General features: G+C 36.2%; 1 protein-coding gene across 2 annotated transcripts in view; it reads left to right on the top strand.

Annotated features, from left to right (window-relative positions):
- The window catches only part of LOC139979948 (uncharacterized), a 103571-nt gene that overhangs the window by 9228 nt on the left and 71523 nt on the right, over positions 1-22820 (top strand). Inside the window, exons 1-2 of one of the 2 annotated variants that reach the window (XM_071991207.1) lie at positions 11972-12106; positions 12261-12406. In XM_071991207.1, coding sequence (XP_071847308.1) covers positions 11987-12106; positions 12261-12406 — 266 coding nt within the window. In that variant the 5' untranslated portion in view covers positions 11972-11986. Of the gene's footprint in view, positions 1-11971; positions 12107-12260; positions 12407-22820 lie in introns of those variants that run through there. The other variant, XM_071991206.1, reaches the window with a different exon arrangement.

Here is a 22820-nt window from a genome sequence, read left to right as displayed (position 1 = left end):
CTATTGTTTTAATTTACAAGACTGAAGAACCAGGTTGTTCCAGTTTGGATAGCAATTCCCTAGAAGACATTGTTTAATGACAGACTAAAATCCCAACTCCCAAGGTTTAGAACCCTGGATAATTTTAACAATTTTTTTGTATTTTCACCTGAAGTCGACTGTCACTCTTTTATTTCTTTTTTCATTAAGCTTAAGTCGCTGAAGGAGCTAACAACCTAAAACAAACTTCTAGGAATACCAGATTTCGCCAATTAAAGGATGGGGCCATTTTTTACATTCCAGGTTTGTAGCCGTGCCAACAAGCTATAATACCTGCCAATTTTGACAACAGATGGGAGGGGAAACTGGGACTTGAAACAAATTTGATAACAAAATGAGGGTTTTTCGTTGTTAGATCCAAACCTGTGAAAGCCGCATTCTGCAAATTTTTTGGCAAGTGTAAGATTTTTTGTCTGCAACCCTGCATCTTGCGAGGTTTCACAAGTTGGGGCAGTTCGCTGACACCTCGGTCGCACGCGCTGGAAGACGTCCACGCCAATCTTTTGTACTTGAACAGACAGGTCCGATGTGCTTGTTTGTGTATGGCCTATTGTGATTCTCTACGCAGGTGTCATCCCAACATACGGCAGGCGTACGTCTGGACTGACGAGAGACTGGTATTGTTTATGCTTCGGTCCAGTGTGTACATAGCACAAAGAAGCAACATTCCTTGCAACCACAGCTCATCATAATATACAATGTAGATGGTGTGAAACAGCAAGAAGTCACAGTAACTAGTATAGAAATCATGTTGAATACATTTAACAGTCTGTAGCATTAATAACCATGCTGAGATTGCCTTGGAAAGTACATTAAAATCTAAAGCTACAGCTGATATTGTAGTATTCTGTCTGAGGGTTAAGTTAATTAGTACAGTTAACTGCAGTTAAGCTTAGTTCAACGTCCCAATATAGTGGTCAGAATACTTCATATAGTTATTTGCCCATTTTAGAAACCTGTAATTATCGTCAGTGAGTACCATCTTGCTTCAAGCCTTCTCATTCAGAAGTACGGGGCAGGTTTGTCATTTCTGCAGCGATTCCTGCAGGCCACCACTTCATGTCCACCCGTCAGTCCTATTACCTATGCCAGCTGGCCAAGTACTGTAGGTGCCCGTTCAACCTCACTGCTGACATAGAGAAAATGCCATTTGAATATCTGAACGAACACCGATTCCCCATCTCCCCATTCAAAAACTCTATAATGCAGAACGCTTTGTTTATATTAATATCCTTCAATACTAATATAATATACACTACTGTGGATGTAATTAATGTTACATGGTTAACCGTCATATAATTATCATCTTCAGATGATATCAAAACATTTATGATCTCTATATGTGCTCTGTTGAAGGACACACAAATGGATGAGTTTGCATAGATTTTGATATATATATATATATATATATATATGTATATATATATTATCATGTGAGCAAGAATACCCCTTAATATAGTTGTTATTGCTAAGTAACATGTATAGTATATATTGCTGAGCAGACTGGTGGTTTTTTATTCCTATATTACAACCAAGTTATGTTTTATACAGAGACATCGTTTAGGTTATATGTTGCTATTTTAGTCACAAAGTACAGCTTCAAGTTTAGGTTCTTCCTCAACAATTAACAATCATCAAAGTAGGACAAACATTAAGTCACTGAAAGTAAAGTAAAAGGAAGAAAAGTTAATTATTAGATCGGGTCTGATAAATTTGACAAAAATTAAAATGGAAAGTCTCATACTGCATTCAATATCTAAGTACTTGTTAATTGATGACAAGGAATGTGAGTTCCATAAATTCCTGGACATTTTCCTTGAACAGTTTTTTGGATGGGAATATGGCCAGTTCATTGTTTGTTCTAGGCTCTAGTTTCCAGTGTGTTAAGAACAGACGTAAGAATATAATTGTTTCGTTCATTCTTTTCATTTATATGTTTTCCACACCCTGTGTTTCATATAATATATACAGCATCTAGATATAAAATGAATGCATACACAAACTTGGTGTGAAGGAAGTAAACTAGAAAAATTGAGGAATTGTGTGGAGAGCTTACTCCCTGCGAAAAAACACAAACAGAAGAAAGAGCAATAGACAAATTATGTCAATTAAATTACAAGCACCAATTACAAGAACCCATCCATAATCTGGCCATACCCATGTCCCCATCCCCCCCTCTTAATTTTACTTTGACATCACTTACATATGTAGTAGGTTCTTGCAGTCACCTATTGTGTAATTACGACAATGACATCACTACACAAGAGGAGAAGATTGTATTGTTCTTAGCTCAAAGGCATGCACTTGTTTGCAATCTAACAGCTCAGTTCTATTCAAGTCACTAAGTGATGTTACTTTGTTGCTATAGCAACAAGTGTCAGAATTGGATGTTTTCCATTCCAAGAAATCTCTGTTAATATTTGTCAAAACAATCAAGCTATATAACCTGGCCTGGACCAATACTTTCACAAACTGGTCTAAGTCTAATCTAATTTGCATATGTATACAACTCTTTTCTTGCTATTTTCATCAATTTTATGTGTATGCTTAATAATTAGAAGCTAATTAACTACAGTAGTCAAGAGGGCAAGTGGGAGTGTAATATACTTGGGTAATATGCAATAATGAGATGCTGCAAAAAAGGAAAGATAATTAAAAAGGAAAATTAAATATGTCATTGCTAATGCAATTGTTGATATGGTGGTATAGACCACAAACCTTCACATTTCCTCTAGCCTCATGTTCTGTGCGATATATATATATATGCAAATGCACTCAGTTGCCTTGATAACTCTTTGTTTCAAACATATTTTCAATCTACTCAGCCGCAATGAAAACAGCTCAAGTTGATACACAATGGCGGAGCGTCCATACAGTCAGAGGGGGTGGATGCCCTCCCCTGACGAACTCAAATGGACTGCTGGCGCCCTTTTCAGCTTAGATAGTGTCGAAAGCGCCCCTACAGACCATTCTCGCCCCCCTGACCGATACCTCTAGCTCCGCCACTGTTGATACAGTGAAAGATCTTTGTGTTAGGGCTGGTTTGAGCCAGTTCCAGAAATTTGGATCCAGTGCATTACTAATTACGAAATGCATATATGCAGATGTGGTTTTGACCCGGCATGCATAAACTTTCAAGCAAGTTTGTTTTACAATCAACTTCAACCACCTTTTAACAAAATTATATTTATATATAATTTCTTCTAGTGTTCTGAAACTTGTGGTGGAGGGTATGTTAACTGTGAATTTCCAACAATGAAAATACATATGAAATGCTGTGCAAACTGAGCATTAATTACATTTCTCAGTTACCTAGGACCTCCATCAACGCCCCCACCCCCCCCCTCCAAAAAAAACCCCTCAGATTCATTGTCCTGCAGTGTATGTCAAATGACAGCCTGCCTTCTTGTAGATAGATGCTTCATATACATTTATGGATTATTCCAAACATTTGGTGGTGTATGGAGACTGTTTTGGTCTCTAAAGACAACCCTTTCATTACAACTTTTGTTAAAAATAACTGTTAAAAAGTAGGAACATTTTCTCTTTCTGAACTAAATACTTTTCTTAAAAGGTAAAGATGCTATTTAACAAATTATGTGTTAGCGGTAGCCTGATACTTCCAATATATAGGGAACTTAACAATGACAAAAAACTTGGCAGACTTTTGTTGTTTGCAAAATTCAACATAATCACACTTTATACAGAAACTGGTTCTGTTTGAAAGATAGACCATAAAAATATTCTAAAGACAGATCCCTTATAAATTTATGAATGGCACTAACTGATCAACTCTCTTCAACTCCTTATTTTCACATAATAAATTTATATAGTGTATAGTCTGCCAAGGATTGAGGTAAGGTAGGAGAGTCAATTGTGGGCTAGGAAGAATGTTAAACTTTGACAAGAAAAAAGTGAGGGGGGTTTGATGGAGGGAAGACAGATAATATATTTGAGATTGTTCTGTCATTGTTTGTTTACTTTTATTGGTGTCATTTGTCTAGCATTACCTATGTTTACCTAATACAGTAAACAAGTTTGCACCCCCACCCTGCTATCTAGCAAAATCAAGCTAAGAATGTGAACTTCACCTAAAGAGGAAGATATCATGTGATACTAATCATAACATATTTTATGTGATTCATATCAGAGTTATGTGCTGCTTAAAATTGTTTTGCACCTGAGTCAATGTCAATTTAGACATCCCTGGAAGATCATCTTTGACATTCAACTTGTAAATCAAACCCAGGTTACCTCCAGCGGGCTTGTTATTTAAGTATAGTCTGTTGGAAGTTTAATTTTGACTTTATGAAAGGAGAACGAATGGATGGTACCGAGCATCCTGTTAAAATTTGCTTATAATTCCTACGTTGTGTTTTAAAGAGGGCAATAGTTGAAATTGTCACATAATATCACCATAAGTGAACTTGAAGTGCTCACGCAGGTTAGATGTGATAGTTGTACACTAATCTGAGCAAAATGTTCAAAATTTATGGAAGGGGCATTGTAGTCAAGTGGTTAAGGCAGTGGACTTGTGATCTAAGGATTGCAGACCGTTCGAGTCCTGGCCAGATCATTGCGTTGTGTCTTTGGGTAGGGCACTTTATCTCCATTGCCTCTCTTCACTCAGGTGTATAAATGGGGACTTAGGAGGTAACTTGTTAATAAAGTAGTGCCCCGGTTTGTGGCTGCACGTACCCTATGGGAAGTCCCCGGGGGACACATGGATTTGGTGCATTGTGGTGCCCCAGGAGAGATTGATTGAATTTTGCACACTTTGGCATCCTGGTGTGTGGGTGTGATAAGTTAACAATGAATAGGGATTAAGGTGTATAGTCTCGTGAGAGGGCCTTGGCCTTGAACCCGAATGTAAACCTTTAAACTTTATCGTTTTGACCTTGTAGTTGGTAAGGGTTCCAACTTTTGTTGTATAGAGGATTTTGTCAATACCTCAATGACTATTCTGCATTATTAATGGATCCCAATTTCGAAGATGAAAATTTTATATCTAAAAGAAAAACTTAACAACACAATTGTTAGTATACATCTATGACATCACACCTGTTTGCTTCAAGTTAACTTTCGGTGAAAATAACATGTCAACTGCAAAGTTAGTGACACGTAGAAATTGGATGCAAATTTATGCAGGATGCTTAGAATATGTGCCGATTTCATCAGCCAAATAATTTTTCTCCTGGACTATCCTCCTTATTTTGAAACATGTTTTTGTTGGTGAAAAATGTTTTGCTTTTTCCTTTCTCCATGAATTTAAGTTGCACAATTTCATACAGTCCTACATTACTTGCCCAAAGTCTGCATGCAACAGTTTGCTAATATCTTTCAAATGCATTTTCTCGAGTTTCCCTGCCATATCTCAAGAGTATCTCTAGAGGTATTCTTTAAGTGTTTCACATAAATGGAAAATGTGACAGTTAAAAAAGTATTAATCCCTTGTGTACATTGCAGAACATGTCCATATATAGGGGCAAACAGGGGTTATGTACTTCAATATAATGTCCCTTTCAAGGGATGTGGCCATAGGGGAAACACCATAATTTTGAATGGATAAAATGTTGGCAAGTATGGGAGGTGAGGAAAAAGGGGGAAAGATGGTTAAATGTAAGTCATAACATGGCATTTTAGCAATGGGTATGTACTTTTAATATACCGTATATTCTATACATACCAAGCACATTTGATGTAACGTGAGAATACACACTTCATACTTATGCTACCTTTAGGGAACTTGCTAGAGCAGAGTTGATATGTCTTTTAGCGGCTTTTGAACTGTGAACTACGTTGAACCAAATTTCACATCAATCATCAAGAAAAAGGAACAAATTGTAAACATTTTCAGATTTATTGTTTGTGATGTATGTGACGTAGTGTTATGAAAAAGGTGTCTACTGTAGGTAACGATAACTTCTGAGTGAACATTAACCTTTAACTAAGTCTGTAAGTAACAGTTAATTTTGTGTGAACTTGATCTACTGGGAAGAAAATCATTTTCAATTGTTGAAAAAAATATCTACTTTAAAATATATTAGATCGATCAATCAATGCCATCATAAATTGAGCAGTACTCCATTAGTTTGGTAAAAAATATGATACCTTTTTTTTACATTTTTAACTTTTTTATAAATTCATAACAAGTTGCATCATCTTTTGTTTGATTTAAAACTCCTGGATATCACTTTTAATTTTATACTTCAAATGCCTCAATACAACATCTAAGTCTTTGTACACAACCTTTAGTATATTTGCTATGTACAGTAGATGTATGTAAAAGTATGTCAAATTGATAAGGCACATACCAATCAAGTCATACATTTCTATACATCTCTGTTCTTATTATTCCAATTTCTGAAGAGAATCAAAAACACAAAACAACAAAAGCAAACAAACAAACAATGCCTGTAAAGTGGATTTTGGAATGACCGGGCTTATAGATCTTTTTTTCAAACTGTTCCTTTTTATGAGTTCAAATTACCAGAAAATGAATGATGAGTCTGCAAATAAAAACTGCCATTGTGAATTGAGTGACAGTCTCGTGACTTCATTTATGAGGCAATGCAGTCAGCTTTTGATCTGTTTAACGATAGTCTATTTGTTCACCCAGTCGGTTGTTTACGAACAAAGAAAAATAGTGAAATAAATATCAGAGGGAATGCACGTCATACAATCCCCTTTTCTTGTCGAGTTGAACACGAATTGTTGAAAGTGCCAAGATTAGTAAAACCGTATGACGTCATCAGTATGTATGAGCGCGCGCTTAATTAGCCAACCGTTTTCACCTATTCATAGATTACACGTGTACTGTAGAGTAGCTTGGCCTTTTTCGAACCGGGGTCAAAAGTCCAAATAAAGACTCAGTGCAGATCCATGACAAGGAAGTGATGGGAGTGGGAATTGCTAGTTACACTCTTACAATTCTCCTTTGGAATTTAAATATTCATACATTATGTCCAACATGGGATTAGTTTTGTCCTAACTCAGGTCCTTAGAGAGTTATATACTTAATTTGAATGCTGATGGCACTCGTCTTCATTTCTACAGAGGGCACTATCATTTTTACATTGCCTGTACTGCTTTTTACAATCGAGCTAATAATAATGTATTCCTGACCAGAAAGTTGCATGCAATAGGAACATCAGTCGGTGGTACCCATTAGGAAACCATTTTAAGACAGTAATACATATTAATATTTTCAACAAGAAATTGAAAGAATAAATCTTTTAAAATAGTTTTTTTTCTTCATTATTGCGACTAATTCTTACTGAAAACAAAGAGTCCTAATTAAGATATAATGCAACTTGTTGTAAAACTCCTTCTTTCCCCTCCATATCAACTGCAGGGTAAACACACATGTATACCTCTATGTACATTCTAGCTTCTGTCTAATAAAGACTGGTCACAAATGCCAGCCAATAAACATGGTGAAATTTACAGTACCTCCACAATATTCCAGAATTGAAAGCTATTGTGATATTTATTACAATACCTACAAGTTTTTATAATTTTTTATGTATAGATTTACAACTATCTATATGTACATTGATTATTAAATACTGCACATGTATGTGTCTACTATGCTATATACTGTACGCATATCATGCATCATCACTGGGCTGATTTGTATTGTGATAGATAATGAGTCACTCATACGTTACACTTGGAAGCTTTGTTAAGGACACTCCACCCAGAGTGAGAGAGAGAGAGCTATAGAGCTGATATTTATAGCAACAGGTTTACTAATGAGTGATAGTGAATTTCACATGAATTCATATAAAGTCAGTGCGTGAGAGTGTATTAATGCTTCACCATTGTACAGTAGCTCTACCTGTTCACCATGCAGTCCTTCAGCCTTAAATTAACTCTTTAATTTAACGAGCATCGAGATTGATTAATAAAGACTCGTCTCACAAATAGACATGTGTAAGATGATACGTATACAATTCTCTTATTGTTTATCCTAGGATATATCCATTTCTTTGTTGTTTAGATTGAAAATTATTTTAAGTTTAAAGCAGCTTTTATCTTGATTTGTGGTAAATATTTTTTTGCCTTGAATATTACTTTGATAGTATAGTCAGTTGGGTAAAAAAAAACAAGGGGGTAGTTGGGGTAAAAAAAAAAAAACCCTTTTTATAGAAGGGGAATATTTAGCTAAAGTTCCAATTTATTTTGGGTGATAGTCCTATATGTCTAGTTTATTATTATATAATTTCTGGAACTCTATGTCACTTCGCTGCCAATCACCGCTTCATCGAATCAAGCGAATGCTAAAATAGCGAAATTTGAAGTTTGTACCACATATCCGAAACTTTCTCCTGCATACCCAGCTTATATGATGTGGAGATTATTCCAGCAGTTACAGCATAGCAGTTAGTGATATTACACTCCACCACGGTAGAATTACTCCAACTTCATTCACGCTTCATGGGGGGCCCTTGTTTTTTTTACCCCCAAAAAATGATGCGAATGGGGTAAAAAAAAACAAGTACTTTCCGCCTCCAATGTACTCCCTATTTTGCCCGAATGGATACATTTTTCCATGATGTTGATTTTAGAGGTTAGGCAAATAGTTTTCATGTCTGTCATGTGTCAAAAATGTTAAATAATTGGGCAGAAGTAACTGAAATTGGCTCAACTCTAATGTTTCTACTATATGACATCACATTTGTGTAGCATCATATACACACTGTACAGTATGAATATGGCTGAGCATGACATATGACACGAGCCATCCATAATTACGAATTAAGACAATTTCACAATTTTTTTCCTTTTTCATGTAAAGGTAGTAGCTCATACTTAGATGTAATTATATGCAAACATGATTTTAAGATACATTCATGAAGAAAATAGCTGTTTTCTAGCATTTTTTTTTTTTTACCCCGGCATTGTTTTTTTTTACCCCGAATTAAGCAAATTTTGGGGGTAAAACAAACATTTTTCGCAAAAAACGACACTTTCCATTTACAAAAAAGTTATATTTATTAGATTTTCTCTAAAAGAATCCCACTCCACACACTTGAACATTGGAACCGAAACAATACCTCTTACTCATCAATTTTTAGAGCAAACTTTAGGTAAATTGTTTTTTTTTACCCCACTTGACTATAATTAACTTATTGATAATTTGATAATTTGCATGATTATTATTCGTCAGTTAATTTAAATGGTCATTTTTTTTCAGGAAATAAAAAGAGGTTTATAGAAATTATAACCTGGATTGATAAGAGTCGTTTTTTAATGCTGAAAGTCATGCTTTAAGGAAGTTGATCTTCTGGTGTTTTAAAAAAAATTAAATTTCATTATCATTTGTAGAGTAACTCTGTATTTAGTATACATGATAGTTCTAAAATTACATGTGAATGAGACATTGTTGGTAACTGTGTACAGCAAAGGATTTGGTGGTTGTGGAGAGTGGGGGAGTGGGGGGGGGGGTTGAAGGTTCAGCCTGCACTTAATACAACTGCCAACAACTTAATTAAAAATAATGTACAGAAACTTTCTTGCTGTGAATTGTTTAAATTGTAGCTCATCACATTTCAGATTAAGGAAGAACTTTTTGCTACCTAAAAACCTTTGTTTTAATTTCATATACTAATAAACTTGAAATTAATCCAGCTGTAGGCAGCTGTTATAATTTGGATTACATATGTAACTTGTGCACATAGCAAAAAGTAGTGGGTGGGGGGTGGGGGATAGAGAAGCAATCAGGAATCTTAATCACAATCCCCCCATCCTTTGAATCCTGCCACGTAGATCTCGATGAATGAAAAACACATATGAAGTGCTGTAATGTTAATGGCGCTGGATATAACTAAAGGAATTACGGGTCAGAGATTTTGAAGTTTTACATCAACATGGGTCTTGGACAATTTTCAGACCAGATCACTTTACTCCTCAAGGTCTGTTTCATCTAGCTTCCTCTAATAGAAAGCATAAACAAAGACTACCCTTGAAATTTCTTCAGATTCAAAGTCTCCTTCTAGTTTTAATTTACTGAAACTGTTTGAAAGATCCTTTTCCCTGAGATTGCAAGGGAATGTTGAAGTGAGTCACTTGTGTATGCTGTTATTTTTTTTTCTTCTTTTCATAGCTGACACACCCATTGAAACTTAGTATATAGTCATTTGCTACAGTGGTTTTAAAATCAATACAAGGTCCAACTTGCCTGATCCAATTTATAATTTGTAACATGCATTGTGAGATGCAGAGGGGAAAATTTTAATTTTGATGAATATAGTCCTTACGCACACACATGTGTGATACATAGTTATATATGTAGGCAGATGTATACATTGAAAAATGTGTAGGGTTGATTATAGATTACTGCAGACAATGGTCGTTATACATCTATGAGACATATGGTTCAGGTGAAATTCCTAATATAATATGTTTAAAATAGGAAATACTTAATTTGTAATTGTGCAGACCTAGGTGTACTTGGGGAAAGTCTGGGGTATGATTACTGCAGGCAGATTTAGCGGAAGGCCTAAAAAGATGAGAAATAATGGAACTGAAAGTAGTAATCATATAACATTCATATTTTAGTAGGAAATAGGTTACAATTTATCAAACTTGTATTTTTTTCTTTATATCTATGAAAGAAAAGCTTGGGAATGTCATTAAATTTGTAACTTATGAACATCATGCAAGATACTAGTGAAGTAGATGGAAAAAAGAAGGGGAGATTTTTTTTTTTAAAACCAGAACTGAAAATAGACCCCCTTTAAATTTCAAGGCTCATCAGTTAATGCGACTGGACTACTTAGTCTAACTTTAGTCTTAGTCCTCACATACAACCCTCAAAACTCAATGGGACTAAAAAAACATGTTTAAATTACGTGCTCTCTTTTGTTTGAGTTATGTTATGTATCAACATGTTTAACATTTATGACTATCATTACTGTAGAGCCACCATCATCATTTATTGGACCTTCAAAGAGCATTCCAGAAATTTGGCATATTTCAAAAGCTGGATGTCTTTAAAACCTAAAATATTCAGTTGTTTTATATGCAAATGACATCATGAGATTAAAATTCTAGGTTAGAAGAGATTACAAATTTTGACACCTGATCAAATTTTAGCCCTTCTTTTATTTACTGAAACTGAAAGTTTATTATTCATGTTATACACACCCTTCATTCACTAAGTTAATCTGATATTAATGGATATTCAAGTGAAGTCAGTATTAACAGTTATACATTCAATCTGCACAGCGAGTGTGAAAAAGTAAATAGTGCCCTCTATCCATGGTTCTTTTCATTTCAGGTGGGGTGGGGTGGCGAGGAGGAAAAGAGGTTGTGAAATGTTTATTAACTTATGTTGGAAAAAACAGGCAGCTTGTTTTTGCAGCTTAAAATTTTAAAGCTTGAAAGAAGGGAATGGAACGTATAATTAGGATATTTTGAGGTTCCCTAACTGGGCACTAATTACCATACAATGACATGCGCTTAAAAGGTGTTTTCCCCTTTTTCCTGTAGGTTTTTTTATTTGATCCTTCAGTACATCCCTCTTTCAATTCATTTATCCATTCAGTCATTCATTAAGAGCCATTTCCACTATTGTTGGTTGTAAAATAAAAAGTTAACACAAAACATTATGAATGATTATTCTACCATGTGTATCCTCATTACCTTTCTTGTATTTGTCATTCTGCACCATAATTCCCAATGCTAGTCTAAATACCATTTGGAAACAGTTCACAGAAACACCCTATGAATGTTGTCTCGAAGGACCCTTTCCCTCCCTATATATATATATATCTATACATGTATTTGAATTGAAGGAGCTCATTTTTCAGCAGTCTTATTAGGGTGATAACTTAGAGACCTTTCCTCACCTCACATGACTGTAGGGGGTAGTGTCACACCTAGTACCCTCTGATAAATATATGATGAGTAAGCTTTGTCACCTGATACAGCTGTTATAGTCATGTATCATAACATAAACATCTTATTTTATACCAGACATATAAATCTTCTCTTCCTTCCAGCACTCACACCAGGAGGCCGTTCATATCAGTTTTATATATACGGAGCAGGTATATCTGCGGTAACCGATTCGATAATGACTTTGTAACCAAAATGTCACACATTTCCTTTAGTCTTGTTGATGTTCAACATCAAAGTTTCTGATATATATAGCAGCGTTCGTTTGCTTCGAGACTTTTTTAACTACATTATTTTCTCTCTCCATCAATCTAAAGGTTGAAAACGGAGGAATAGCTCATCTTGGCGGTCTGGAGCAGGATGACACCCTCTTGAGCATCAACGAAGAGGAGTGCCTGTCACATGCACTAGCCGTCTCCCTGATTCAGAGCGGGGGAGATAAAATTACCCTTATCGTTCAGAGGTAAGTTTAAACAACTTTTTTATCAGTGTCAGGAGAAATTGCAAAGAACAATTATCGCAACTGAATCCAAAGCTAATTGATAAAATGTGAAATGTCTCCTCTTAGAGGTGTGGCACGAACAGAGAAGTTAAAATAACATCATGACAGTGGCTTTATTTTGATATAACTTAACGCAAAATTTACTAGCATCTCTGCACAGCAATCTAAATTCTGCAGCAAAAATCCTTAGCAAAGACTTCTGTCTCTTGGTACAGTCTTTGTGTCAAGAATAATTTATAACCTCCTCCTTGTAAATTTGTGCTTGTTGGTTAACCAAACAAACTGCAGGCAATCTTCTGGTAATTAGTGTTTACCAATTAGTGATAATTAGTGTTCTTCCAGTTGGGACAATTTTTCCCCCATTCACTGTCCTTTTCATGTCCAGCTTCAAAGCACTGATACTGACAGGATGAGAAAGGTTCGGAACTGTTCATACTGTCAGTATGTGTGCTTTGAACCATGATATGGTAAGACTGTAAGTGGTTGGGCATGAGAAATTTGTCCCAATTACAGAAGCATACTATTTAGATTGTACTATTCATGTCCAGCTACCTAGCACTCGTACTGACAGTATGAGCAGTATGAATATCATGTTTCTAGCAGTGAAAGTTTCGGAACTGTTCATACTGTCAGTAAGTGTGCTTTGAACCATGATATACGGTAATACAGTATAGAGTGGTTTAGCATTAGAAATTTGTCCCAACTACAGAAGCTGTACTATTTCTGTCCCAATTAAATGCAGTGTGAGCTAAACCTAGACCTATATGGTATAGATGTGTTATTTTTATGGTATTGTCCATGTAATGTATGATATTGCTTCAATCTTTTAGTCTCCAGTGCCACATTATGAACCACCATATATTATAGTGCTGAAATTGTCACCTTTTGCAACACCATATCCACATGAAATTCATTGTTGTATAAATAACTGGGGGGGGGGAGTCTATCTGCAAAATCTACAAGGCTATACATGCAACTAACTGGAAATGAAGCCGTTTCTGAAGAAGAGACTAACTGATTCTTTAATTTGAACACTAACAGGCTTTTGTGTACCTGCTGTGACATTATAGTGAGACAAACCATCAATTTTTAGCTTTTATATTGGTCATCTGTTCATTGCTAACATTAACAGTCTGCTTTTCCATTATGAAAACAAATATTATTATTATGAAAAGATGTATGTACTATGTATTGTATGTATGTATTTTAGATCCTCCTGCAAGCAGGAACTCGCGAAGAAGCCATCATTGGCTTATCAAAGCCGCAAGCTGACCGAAGTCAGATTCATATTTTAACGTCCATGATTATGAATGGTCAATTGTCAACAACTCTGTAACTGGACGACATACATTCATCTTGGAGAGACTCAAACTCGGGACCTCATTGAAAGGCACCGCCATTAACCACTGAGCTAACACTCCCCTAGATCAATTAAGCAAATGAATACCAACAACGGATTGGGCATTTGTCACAACAACAAAACAGATCGCAAAGAAATATTTAGCTAGAAGGAATTTCTGACCATCGACCCGAAATGGCAGTTTTATTTTCTGTTGCTGCAATGACTTACAGCCCTGAAGTCTCTGGTTTCAATCCCATTCTAGACAAAAATTTGCTCTTTTCAAATCAAGATTGATTCCCTAGCCTGCTCTACATTGTCCTTTAGTGACTCCCAAAGGACATCAGGAGTACAATGGTAAGACATACCATGTTTTACATTAGTAACAATGGAACAACAATAGGACAACAATAGGGACCACAGCTGCTGTTGGTTAAATATCCTCCATACAACAGACTCTCCTTATACGCCATCACAATAAACCTTGACAATAAAGTGTGTTATATACTGTGGGCACTTGTCTAAAGGAGTTTAAAATCCATCCAAGTAGAATTAAGCTACTTAGGTTAGATCTTGGTTTAAGACCAAGCCTGGACCACTCTCCATCTGTGTTTTCCCCCTCCCCTGCCCCTTGTTATAGTATAAGTGGACACTCTCAGTGACCCTTACCTGGGTGCACCTGAGGGCTCTGCATGTTGATCTGATTATAGGACAATGCAAACAGTTATACTATGCTATATTAATCTTAACTTTAGATATCATTGCTAGGTTAATTATCAGTAAAATTGACGGGTTCGGGGAATGACCAAAGTGCGAAAGAACAATCCATAGTCTGCCTGTTTTTAAGTTTCCATCATTACAGTTAATCAATTACTGACATGAGAAATATTCCTGTTTGTAATTACAGACTTACAAAAAATCTTATTATGTAATGAATTAGTTGACTTGTTATCAGCCTTCATGCCAATAATGTTGCAACTTGCATTTCAGATGCAAAGGAGGAAAAGTAATCATATTTACGCACACATTATTTTCAAATTTGTTGTGGTCGTCAGACTCTTCACAAATGTTTTTAGCTGAGCTGCAAAAGAATCACAGCAAGTGTTTTTGATTGCAAAATAATAATATGTGCAGCTCAAAGTTCTTGTTGAATTGTGTGTTCTTGTCCATAAAGGGTTGATGTCTTGCAAATGTTGTTGAATATATATACTTCACAGGTAGGTTCATTAGCGCATGTACATTACCGAAACATCCACACTTTCAGTGCTCATTAGAAAATGTTTGCCCATTTGAATTCTTGGTAATTTAAAACCTTGACGATAAAGAAATATGTCAAGATTTCAAAATTTGCTCTCCTTTTCTCAAGTCGTAAATGGAGGCAATGCACATTTATTGTACTGTAAGTCATCACTGGAAGACAACTGATTCAAACACAACTACAAAGTCAAACCAGCAATTGTTTTAAGTTCATATCATCGTCGATAAAGAGATTCTGATCAGTTTGAACTTCAGGCTCTTATCTATCTTGGCTTATGTACATTGTATCTGTCTAGCCGTATAAAAAGTTAGAAGTAGCTAGCTGGGTTTATACGCTTTAGTACCCATTTTATACACTCATACTCGGTTATATCCACCGGGTACTCAGTATATATAAGATCACACTATATAGTGAACGCATTTATGTATGAATGCTAGGCTTCGGCGAGTAACTCGGATCCCACTCAGAACCGCGACTCCTCACACCTGAGTGGAGTAACAATTCCGCTAATCCGGGGTCGCGCCACTCCTGATGTTTTGTCAAGAGTTTTCACTTCATCTTCACCTGCAAGATAATAAGCCAAAAGGCTGCTGTATATCTACCACAACTGTTCATAAGTCAATAAATCAAGCCGATCGTTGATGCCTTCCAAAATCATAGTTTGACAAAGAGTGAGAATCAGTCATTTGTTACTTTGGGGTATGAGATCCCCCCCCCCCCCTCCACCCTACTCGCATTCTCCAATGTAAACAAGGTTGTAAGATGCATGATAATCAAGTAGTGTAAATTACAATAACAGTTTAGGCTTATTATATAAGCCAAGTTATTGGGATGATTTCCATAGACCAGAATTTCCAACCATTGCATAATAAGCAATCCTGTGTATCTATCGGTATATATAGTCATGCATCATCGAAGCTCACGATCTTACATGCCTGGATGGCAGGACCATTCAGGTTTAATCCCTGTAACCTTGACATACCTTATCTCTTAAGTTTGTTATAATCCTCACAGTCTCACACATTCTAATCCCAATTAATGGCTTTGTGCTGCAAGGGTAAAGATGGGGTCACACACTGTGATTGCTCTCCAAAAAACATAAATGCAAACAACTTTAGTAGTTAACTTGTCAAGAGAAAAAATAGTTTTGGTCAGAAATTTTAATTTGGGGTCGCCCTTGTATATTTATGGTCTGAAATTCAATCCTATACATTTTATATATATAGATAATCTTGACCACATATTTGCTGATTTTGTGTTTTTAGAATTACCACAGATGGAAGGGCTTGATATCAAAATGTTTCATATTGTCTCGTACTCAGTTCGCCGTGACCCCCCTAAAGGCATATTTGCGGAGTGAAAGTTAGATGTTTATAAATTTCCACTAATTAAGTTGTTGACATTTTTGTGGTCTGGTTAAATTGGTAAATGAAGGTCCTCTCATGATATGACACTTGCAAGCATTTCAGAGCAAGGCAGAGTGTTGTAATTTCAAGAGAGAGAGAGCTCGAGAGAAAGAGGGAGGGAAAAAAGGAGAGAGAAGAGGATATACTGTTATCGTGTAAATTATGACTAAAATTATGTTAAATAATGAATGGAATTACAATGTTGGAGATGGCAGTTCTTTAATTCAAAATGTGGTGATAAAATAATCATTCTAACATTTGGAGGGAGAATTGTTGCAAGAGCAGGTTTGTGAGAGTGTAGTTGATATTAAGATAATAAATCACAGTGTGTTGATCCACATAGGACCGTTACAGTGAAAAAAGAGCCTTAGATCTGTATATTAGTTAATACTCATGGGAGAATAATTACTGTCTATATTACTTTGACTTATTACAACCTTGTTTGGAGTGATTCTCTGAAACTAGTCTGGCATAAGGCTATATTACCAAATCTAAAAAGGTCCTTAAAAGTTCTTTTGACAAAACTAGAATATTCCCCTTCATGTTTTCCCATCCTTGATCTGCAGTCAATGCAAACAAATGGATAAATAATTTTCAGCTTGATAAACACACCTTGTTTGCATACAGTTCAAAGTCACCATGTTTTTGTGTGGTTTTCGAGGAATTACTGTTTTCCAAACACCCTCTTGTTTTGAGCACCCTTGTGGTTTTTGGTTACCTATTGTTTTTGAGGCCTGAGCAACAGCATCATTGTTGTTTCACTTTTCTCCATGTCACCTGATTTAGTGACAATTAATTCCTAAAAGTCAATTGTTTTTATACACAGAGACTTGGTGATCAAAGGTAAATGTGGTTTCATTGTTTCATACCAGTCACTGTGATAGTGCAGTTAATGTCCACTATGTGATCTCAGTTCTTGATTGGGCCTGAAACTAACAATAAATGTAAGTCGGTTTGAGAAATTTCAAATTGGATTGCAATTATATATAATGAATCATACATGCATATATACAAGTAACATAAATTATGTACAGTAGCCGAATGTCTGCTTTCAGAAGGATGCATGCCTCCTGTTACAGTCTGAATGAGTTGAACCTCCTTGACTCATTTGGACGTACCTGGTAGACATGCCAAATACCATGCACCGGTGTGCTTGCAGCTGTGCAGCTATACACAAGAGGATGTGTAACAAATTCAGTATGTCTTAACTTACAAACAGGTACAAACTAAACCTAATCCAATAAAAAAATAAAGGTGTTGGTGGGGGTGGGGGGTGGGGGTGGGGGGAGGAGAAAGGCAAGCTGATAGAGTGTAAAGTTAAACGTCATATATGTGATTGTTTGTACTTGCCAGATTTAGGTATTGATTGAAGAGGATTGGTCTGTGGGCACAGGGGGGGGGGGGAGGGGGAGGCGGTTAAATGTAAATCAGTGGCAACTCCTTGGGTAATTGTAATTATGTTTAGAGGAATGTTTTCTACTTGGGCTGAGGAAGAAATTAAGTTCATATTGAAATAGTCACCAAAGGAAGTAAAGAATAAAGTGATCAGATTATAAATGATCTTTTTTTTTCATTAAAGAAGGTTTAGTATAAATATATCTATTATGCAATCTCAAAGTTCTAAATAGTAGGTTCTGCTTGAGGCAGCTTCTGATAGAGGTAGGTGATTAATTTGCTAATATTTAGTTACCTTTATCGATAATATATATGTTCTTGATACTCTGCATGCTATTATTATTCCTGAAACCATGCACTACATACTGTAGAAAAATACAACCAGTAAAGTACCATGATGCAACGCAAATTTTAAATATCTTTCGATCCTCTACTTGCTTTCTTCCAAATTCATATTACTTTTATCAGATATCAGGTTATGGGCAGATAAGAGGTTGTTTACACCCTGGACCAGGTGATTTCCAGTGCTTTTCAAAACATGCCTGGTCATTTAAGACCTTGCCTAGGGGGGTCAGGTCAGTCCCAAGGGTGGTGTTCATTTGATAACAGGAGTGAACTCAGCTGCCATAGGATACCCTGTCTTGCCAGTAAACCATGCAACAAGCTCTTTCTCTTAAGGGGGAAGTAGTTAAAATATTCAGACATAATAAACATGTCAGTATGACGTTGAGGAGAGTAGCCAATTTGACAGAGAAAGCAAGACATGTATGTATTTTTGAGGAAAGTAAAAATTCCAATTGGGGTCAAGCAAAGGACAAATTATTTCCTCTTTCTGTGATAATTGATTTGTGACTTTTGAATCTGTAGAAGATTTTTACCTTTTTGAGTTATTCTAAATTTAATGGAGTTTTCTTGTTAGTTTTTTTGTGAACAAATGAAGTGTTTTTTTTCTCCAGCTGAACAAGAGGTTTTACCTTGCTAAATGATGGATGACCTCTTGACCTGCTGTGTAAAAATCAGATTATGATAAGAAGAAAAAGTCATACACACCCACACACACACACATGTCATATATATTCAAGGCCATAACTGATATTTGTAAGGCGAAAGGAAACCCAACACCAACCATCGTTATTGGTGAATATGATTCGAGATTCACATGAATAACTTCCCTAAACAGTTATTAAATCTACTGTCTCATTCCATTTGGGAGATAGATACGCAGTATGACAGATTCAATGTTACATCACACACAAGGCTGAAGACTTGATCTAGTTTTAGTAGTCATGACATCATCGAGCGTCATGGGCTTCAACTTTTTATTTTCTTTATTGCAAATGCTGAATCTAACATTGAAGTTCTTATCATGAGGTATTAATGGCATTGTGTTCACGGCCTTTGCAAATATGAAAAGAAGAACAAAGAGACACTAAAAGGTTGCTGATCCTGGTGGTCGTACTATGACATCACAGATTTACACAATGAGAGCTCCCGGATATGACATTTTGACTAGGATATCTCCCACATTTTTGGAACAAGACTTTTCTTAGTTGGTTAGAAAAGTTGTTGTTCTTCACAAAGATCTCTGTCATAGAAGTCAAAGATAGTGGTTGGGTTTGTGTCCTGCTTTGAAGAGTGAGTCTATTCTGCAACAATCCTGCTTTAAAGAGTGAGTCTATTCTGCAACAAGTTTGCTTTGAAGAGTGAGCCTATTCTGCAACATTCCTGCATTAAAGAATGGGTCTATTCTGCAACAATCCTGCTTCAAGGAGTGAGCCTATTCTGCAACAATCCTGCTTTAAAGAATGAGTCTATTCTGCAATAATCCTGCTTTAAAGAGTGAGTCTTCTCTGCAACAATCTTGCTTTAAGGAGTGAGTCTATTCTGCAACAGTCCTGCTTTAAGGAGTGAGTCTATTCTTCTACAAACCTGCTTTAAAGAGTAAGTCTATTCTGCAACAATCCTTCTTTAAAGAGTGAGTCTATTCTGCAACAATCCTGCATTAAAGAGTGAGTCTATTCTGCAATAATCCTGCTTTAAAGAGTGAGTCTATTCTGCAACAAGTTTGCTTTGAAGAGTGAGCCTATTCTGCAACATTCCTGCATTAAAGAATGGGTCTATTCTGCAACAATCCTGCTTCAAGGAGTGAGTCTATTCTGCAACAATCCTGCTTTAAAGAGTGAGTCTATTCTGCAACAGTCCTGCTTTAAAGAGTGAGTCTATTCTGCAACAAGTTTGCTTGAAGAGTGAGCCTATTCTGCAACATTTCTGCCTTAAAGAATGGGTCTATTCTGCAACAATCCTGCTTTAAGGAGTGAGTCTATTCTGCAACAATCCTGCTTCAAAGAGTGAGTCTTCTCTGCAACAATCCTGTCTTAAAGAATGAGTCTTCTCTGCAACAATCCTGCTTTAAGGAGTGGGTGTGGGTCTATTCTGAAACAATCCTGGTTTAAAGGAGAGTCTATTCTGCGACAATCCTGCTTTGAACTGTCTCTTATAATAATTGTCATTCTTCACTTCATAGCCATCAGTATCTGAAAAGGAGATGTAAACTGATCAATAGTAGCCAGTGTCTCCTCAAATAAAACCTCAGGTGGTGTTTGAGGCAATGTTGATTAATATCATAATATCCTGTAACAATGTGCCCTCCTCTTCACCATCTCATTCCAGGACTTCAAACCTTTATAAACGCTTGGTCAGTGTTGACCTACTTCAGCATGCTCTTTTGTTGTGACAATTTTCTTTCTATGCTGAGTGTGATATTTCTAATATTTTAAGTGAAATCTATCAATTCTTATAGTCTGATTAGATGCTCATTTCACTATTAACACAATACTCTTAACTGTACAGCCTTTAAAATAATTCTTGCAAACTATTCAGGAGCCAAAATACATTCACATTATCATGAGTAAGTATACAACTGTTATCAAATTTTGACATATTTTGCAAATGATGAGCATTTGCCAGGAACTCTCTGTACACACAGCTGATACTTGCATTCTTGAGATCTACTTTTGTGGCTTAATGCAAGTCGTTTACTGAATGGTTATGGCTGATGAAGTTGAGCTGTCTTCCAGCTTCCTAGATGGCAAATGTGATGATACAATTCATTCTTTGGTATCAAATTCCATTCATGCATAAACTGAGTAGACACCACCTTTAAATTTGTTCAATTGTGATGAATTGTGGTTTGAGTAAGAAATGCTTGTAACTTTTAATTATATCTTACATGCCATTTGTCACTTAACATCATTGGTGATGTCATCACTCATGATAGGTACCTCCCTGTGTGGTCCTACACTACTGGGCAGAGCTCCTAAATGTTTGTTCCCACATGAACCTCAAATCGGAGACAAATAACCCACCTGCCAGGAACATAAATTTTATGTGACTCCATTTTTTTTGGTGTTATTTTTTGTTTTTTTGTCATACAACTGGGACATGTCCAGACAAGTTTGAAAGCTTTTCCTCCCAAACAGTGGTTGTGAATGATCTTCCCTAATTGTTGTTGACAGGTTTAACTGGTGGGATAGAAACCAGTGTGTTTACCTTTTTTCCAGCAAAAATCTGTCAAATTCCAGAAAATATGATTTATTATTTTCCCCCTAACCTTATGGAGATGTCATTGGTGTCTGTTTGTGCCTAAGAAAGTCAGGTGACATATATACCTCCAGGATACTTGGTTTACAAACAATGAGACCACATAAGTATACATACATTCACCCATGTCCATCACAGGTGATTCAAAATTAATATCCCACAGTCTGGACAGCTCTTTAACGATGAGCTCTTCAATGAAACCAACCAGATACCTTGGTCATCCATAGTCGCAATATAGAAGATTGAGATTTTTCGGTCATGTAGCAAGAGTCCAGGAGGACGCTCCAGCAAAGGTTGCTTTAAGAGAAGCATTGAGACATACTGCTAAACCAGTAGGAAGGCCCGTGACTACCTTGCTTGGAAAAATAAAGTCCCAATTTTAGGACGTTAACATTAACAATTTCGAGGAAGCAATAAACCTTGCACAAGATCGTGATACGTGGCGGAGGTTAATAACTTAGCATGGCGGATAGACGAGGCTCAACTTACTACTACTACTACTACTACTACTAGACAGCTCTTTAAATACTACAACTTAAGATGTGATACCATCTGCAAGAATATCTTCTTTCGGCCCTTCTGCACCCCCCTCCCTCCCATATCACCCTGAAATTTATTGAGCAAAGATTGGTGTTTTTTAAATTCACCCCCCCCCCTACCCTTTCCAGTATAACTATTGATTGCAGTCAGGTATATAGTGGGCTATAGTAACCTCTGATGTCATGGAGCTCTTCCTTCTTTCAATACATATATTATGAACGTTTAACAGAACTTTGTAACACTAGTAACTGCACCTTCTCAGTTTATGTGAAGGAAGCCTGACATCCTCTGGAGCCTCAGAGGATAGTGTAGAAACACCTTTAACAATAGATCTGTGTTCCTCCTTGTACAGGTGATGTTGCTTTGCTGGGACTTTCTTTTGTCCTTTTAAATACAAAGGTCAATACCTACATTTCAAAACTTCTTTGAGAGACTGCAATGGTCTTTTAAAGTGATGTATCACAGAAATAAGGTCATTTTTGAGGTTTTAGCTCTAGAGGAAAATGGTCGGTAATGTAGACAGTTTAGAAGCAAACAATGTTATAACTAAAATAAGAACCCTGTACCCAGAGAGAAGTACAGAGGGAGGTATGTGGTTTTAATTCTTTTGGTTCACACATTTTATTTCAATAAATGACCAAAGAAGAGGTGAAAGTTCTTTTTTGTGTAAATCTGTTTTAGGTTATAAATAATTACAATTCTTGTGAAAAAGTGTGCAAAGGACAAATTTTTTTTAGGACTATCTCATTTTCTCATTAATGACTCACAAATAGTAAATGTTCATCGGTGAAGAAATCCTGAATCCTCTGAAGAATTTTACACAATAGTTTATGCCAT

The sequence above is a fragment of the Apostichopus japonicus genome, chromosome 14 (assembly GCF_037975245.1).
Source record: "Apostichopus japonicus isolate 1M-3 chromosome 14, ASM3797524v1, whole genome shotgun sequence".
Lineage (NCBI taxonomy): Eukaryota > Metazoa > Echinodermata > Holothuroidea > Aspidochirotida > Stichopodidae > Apostichopus > Apostichopus japonicus.
Note: the sequence above shows the minus strand (reverse complement) of the source record. Positions and strands in the feature narration are given on the sequence as shown.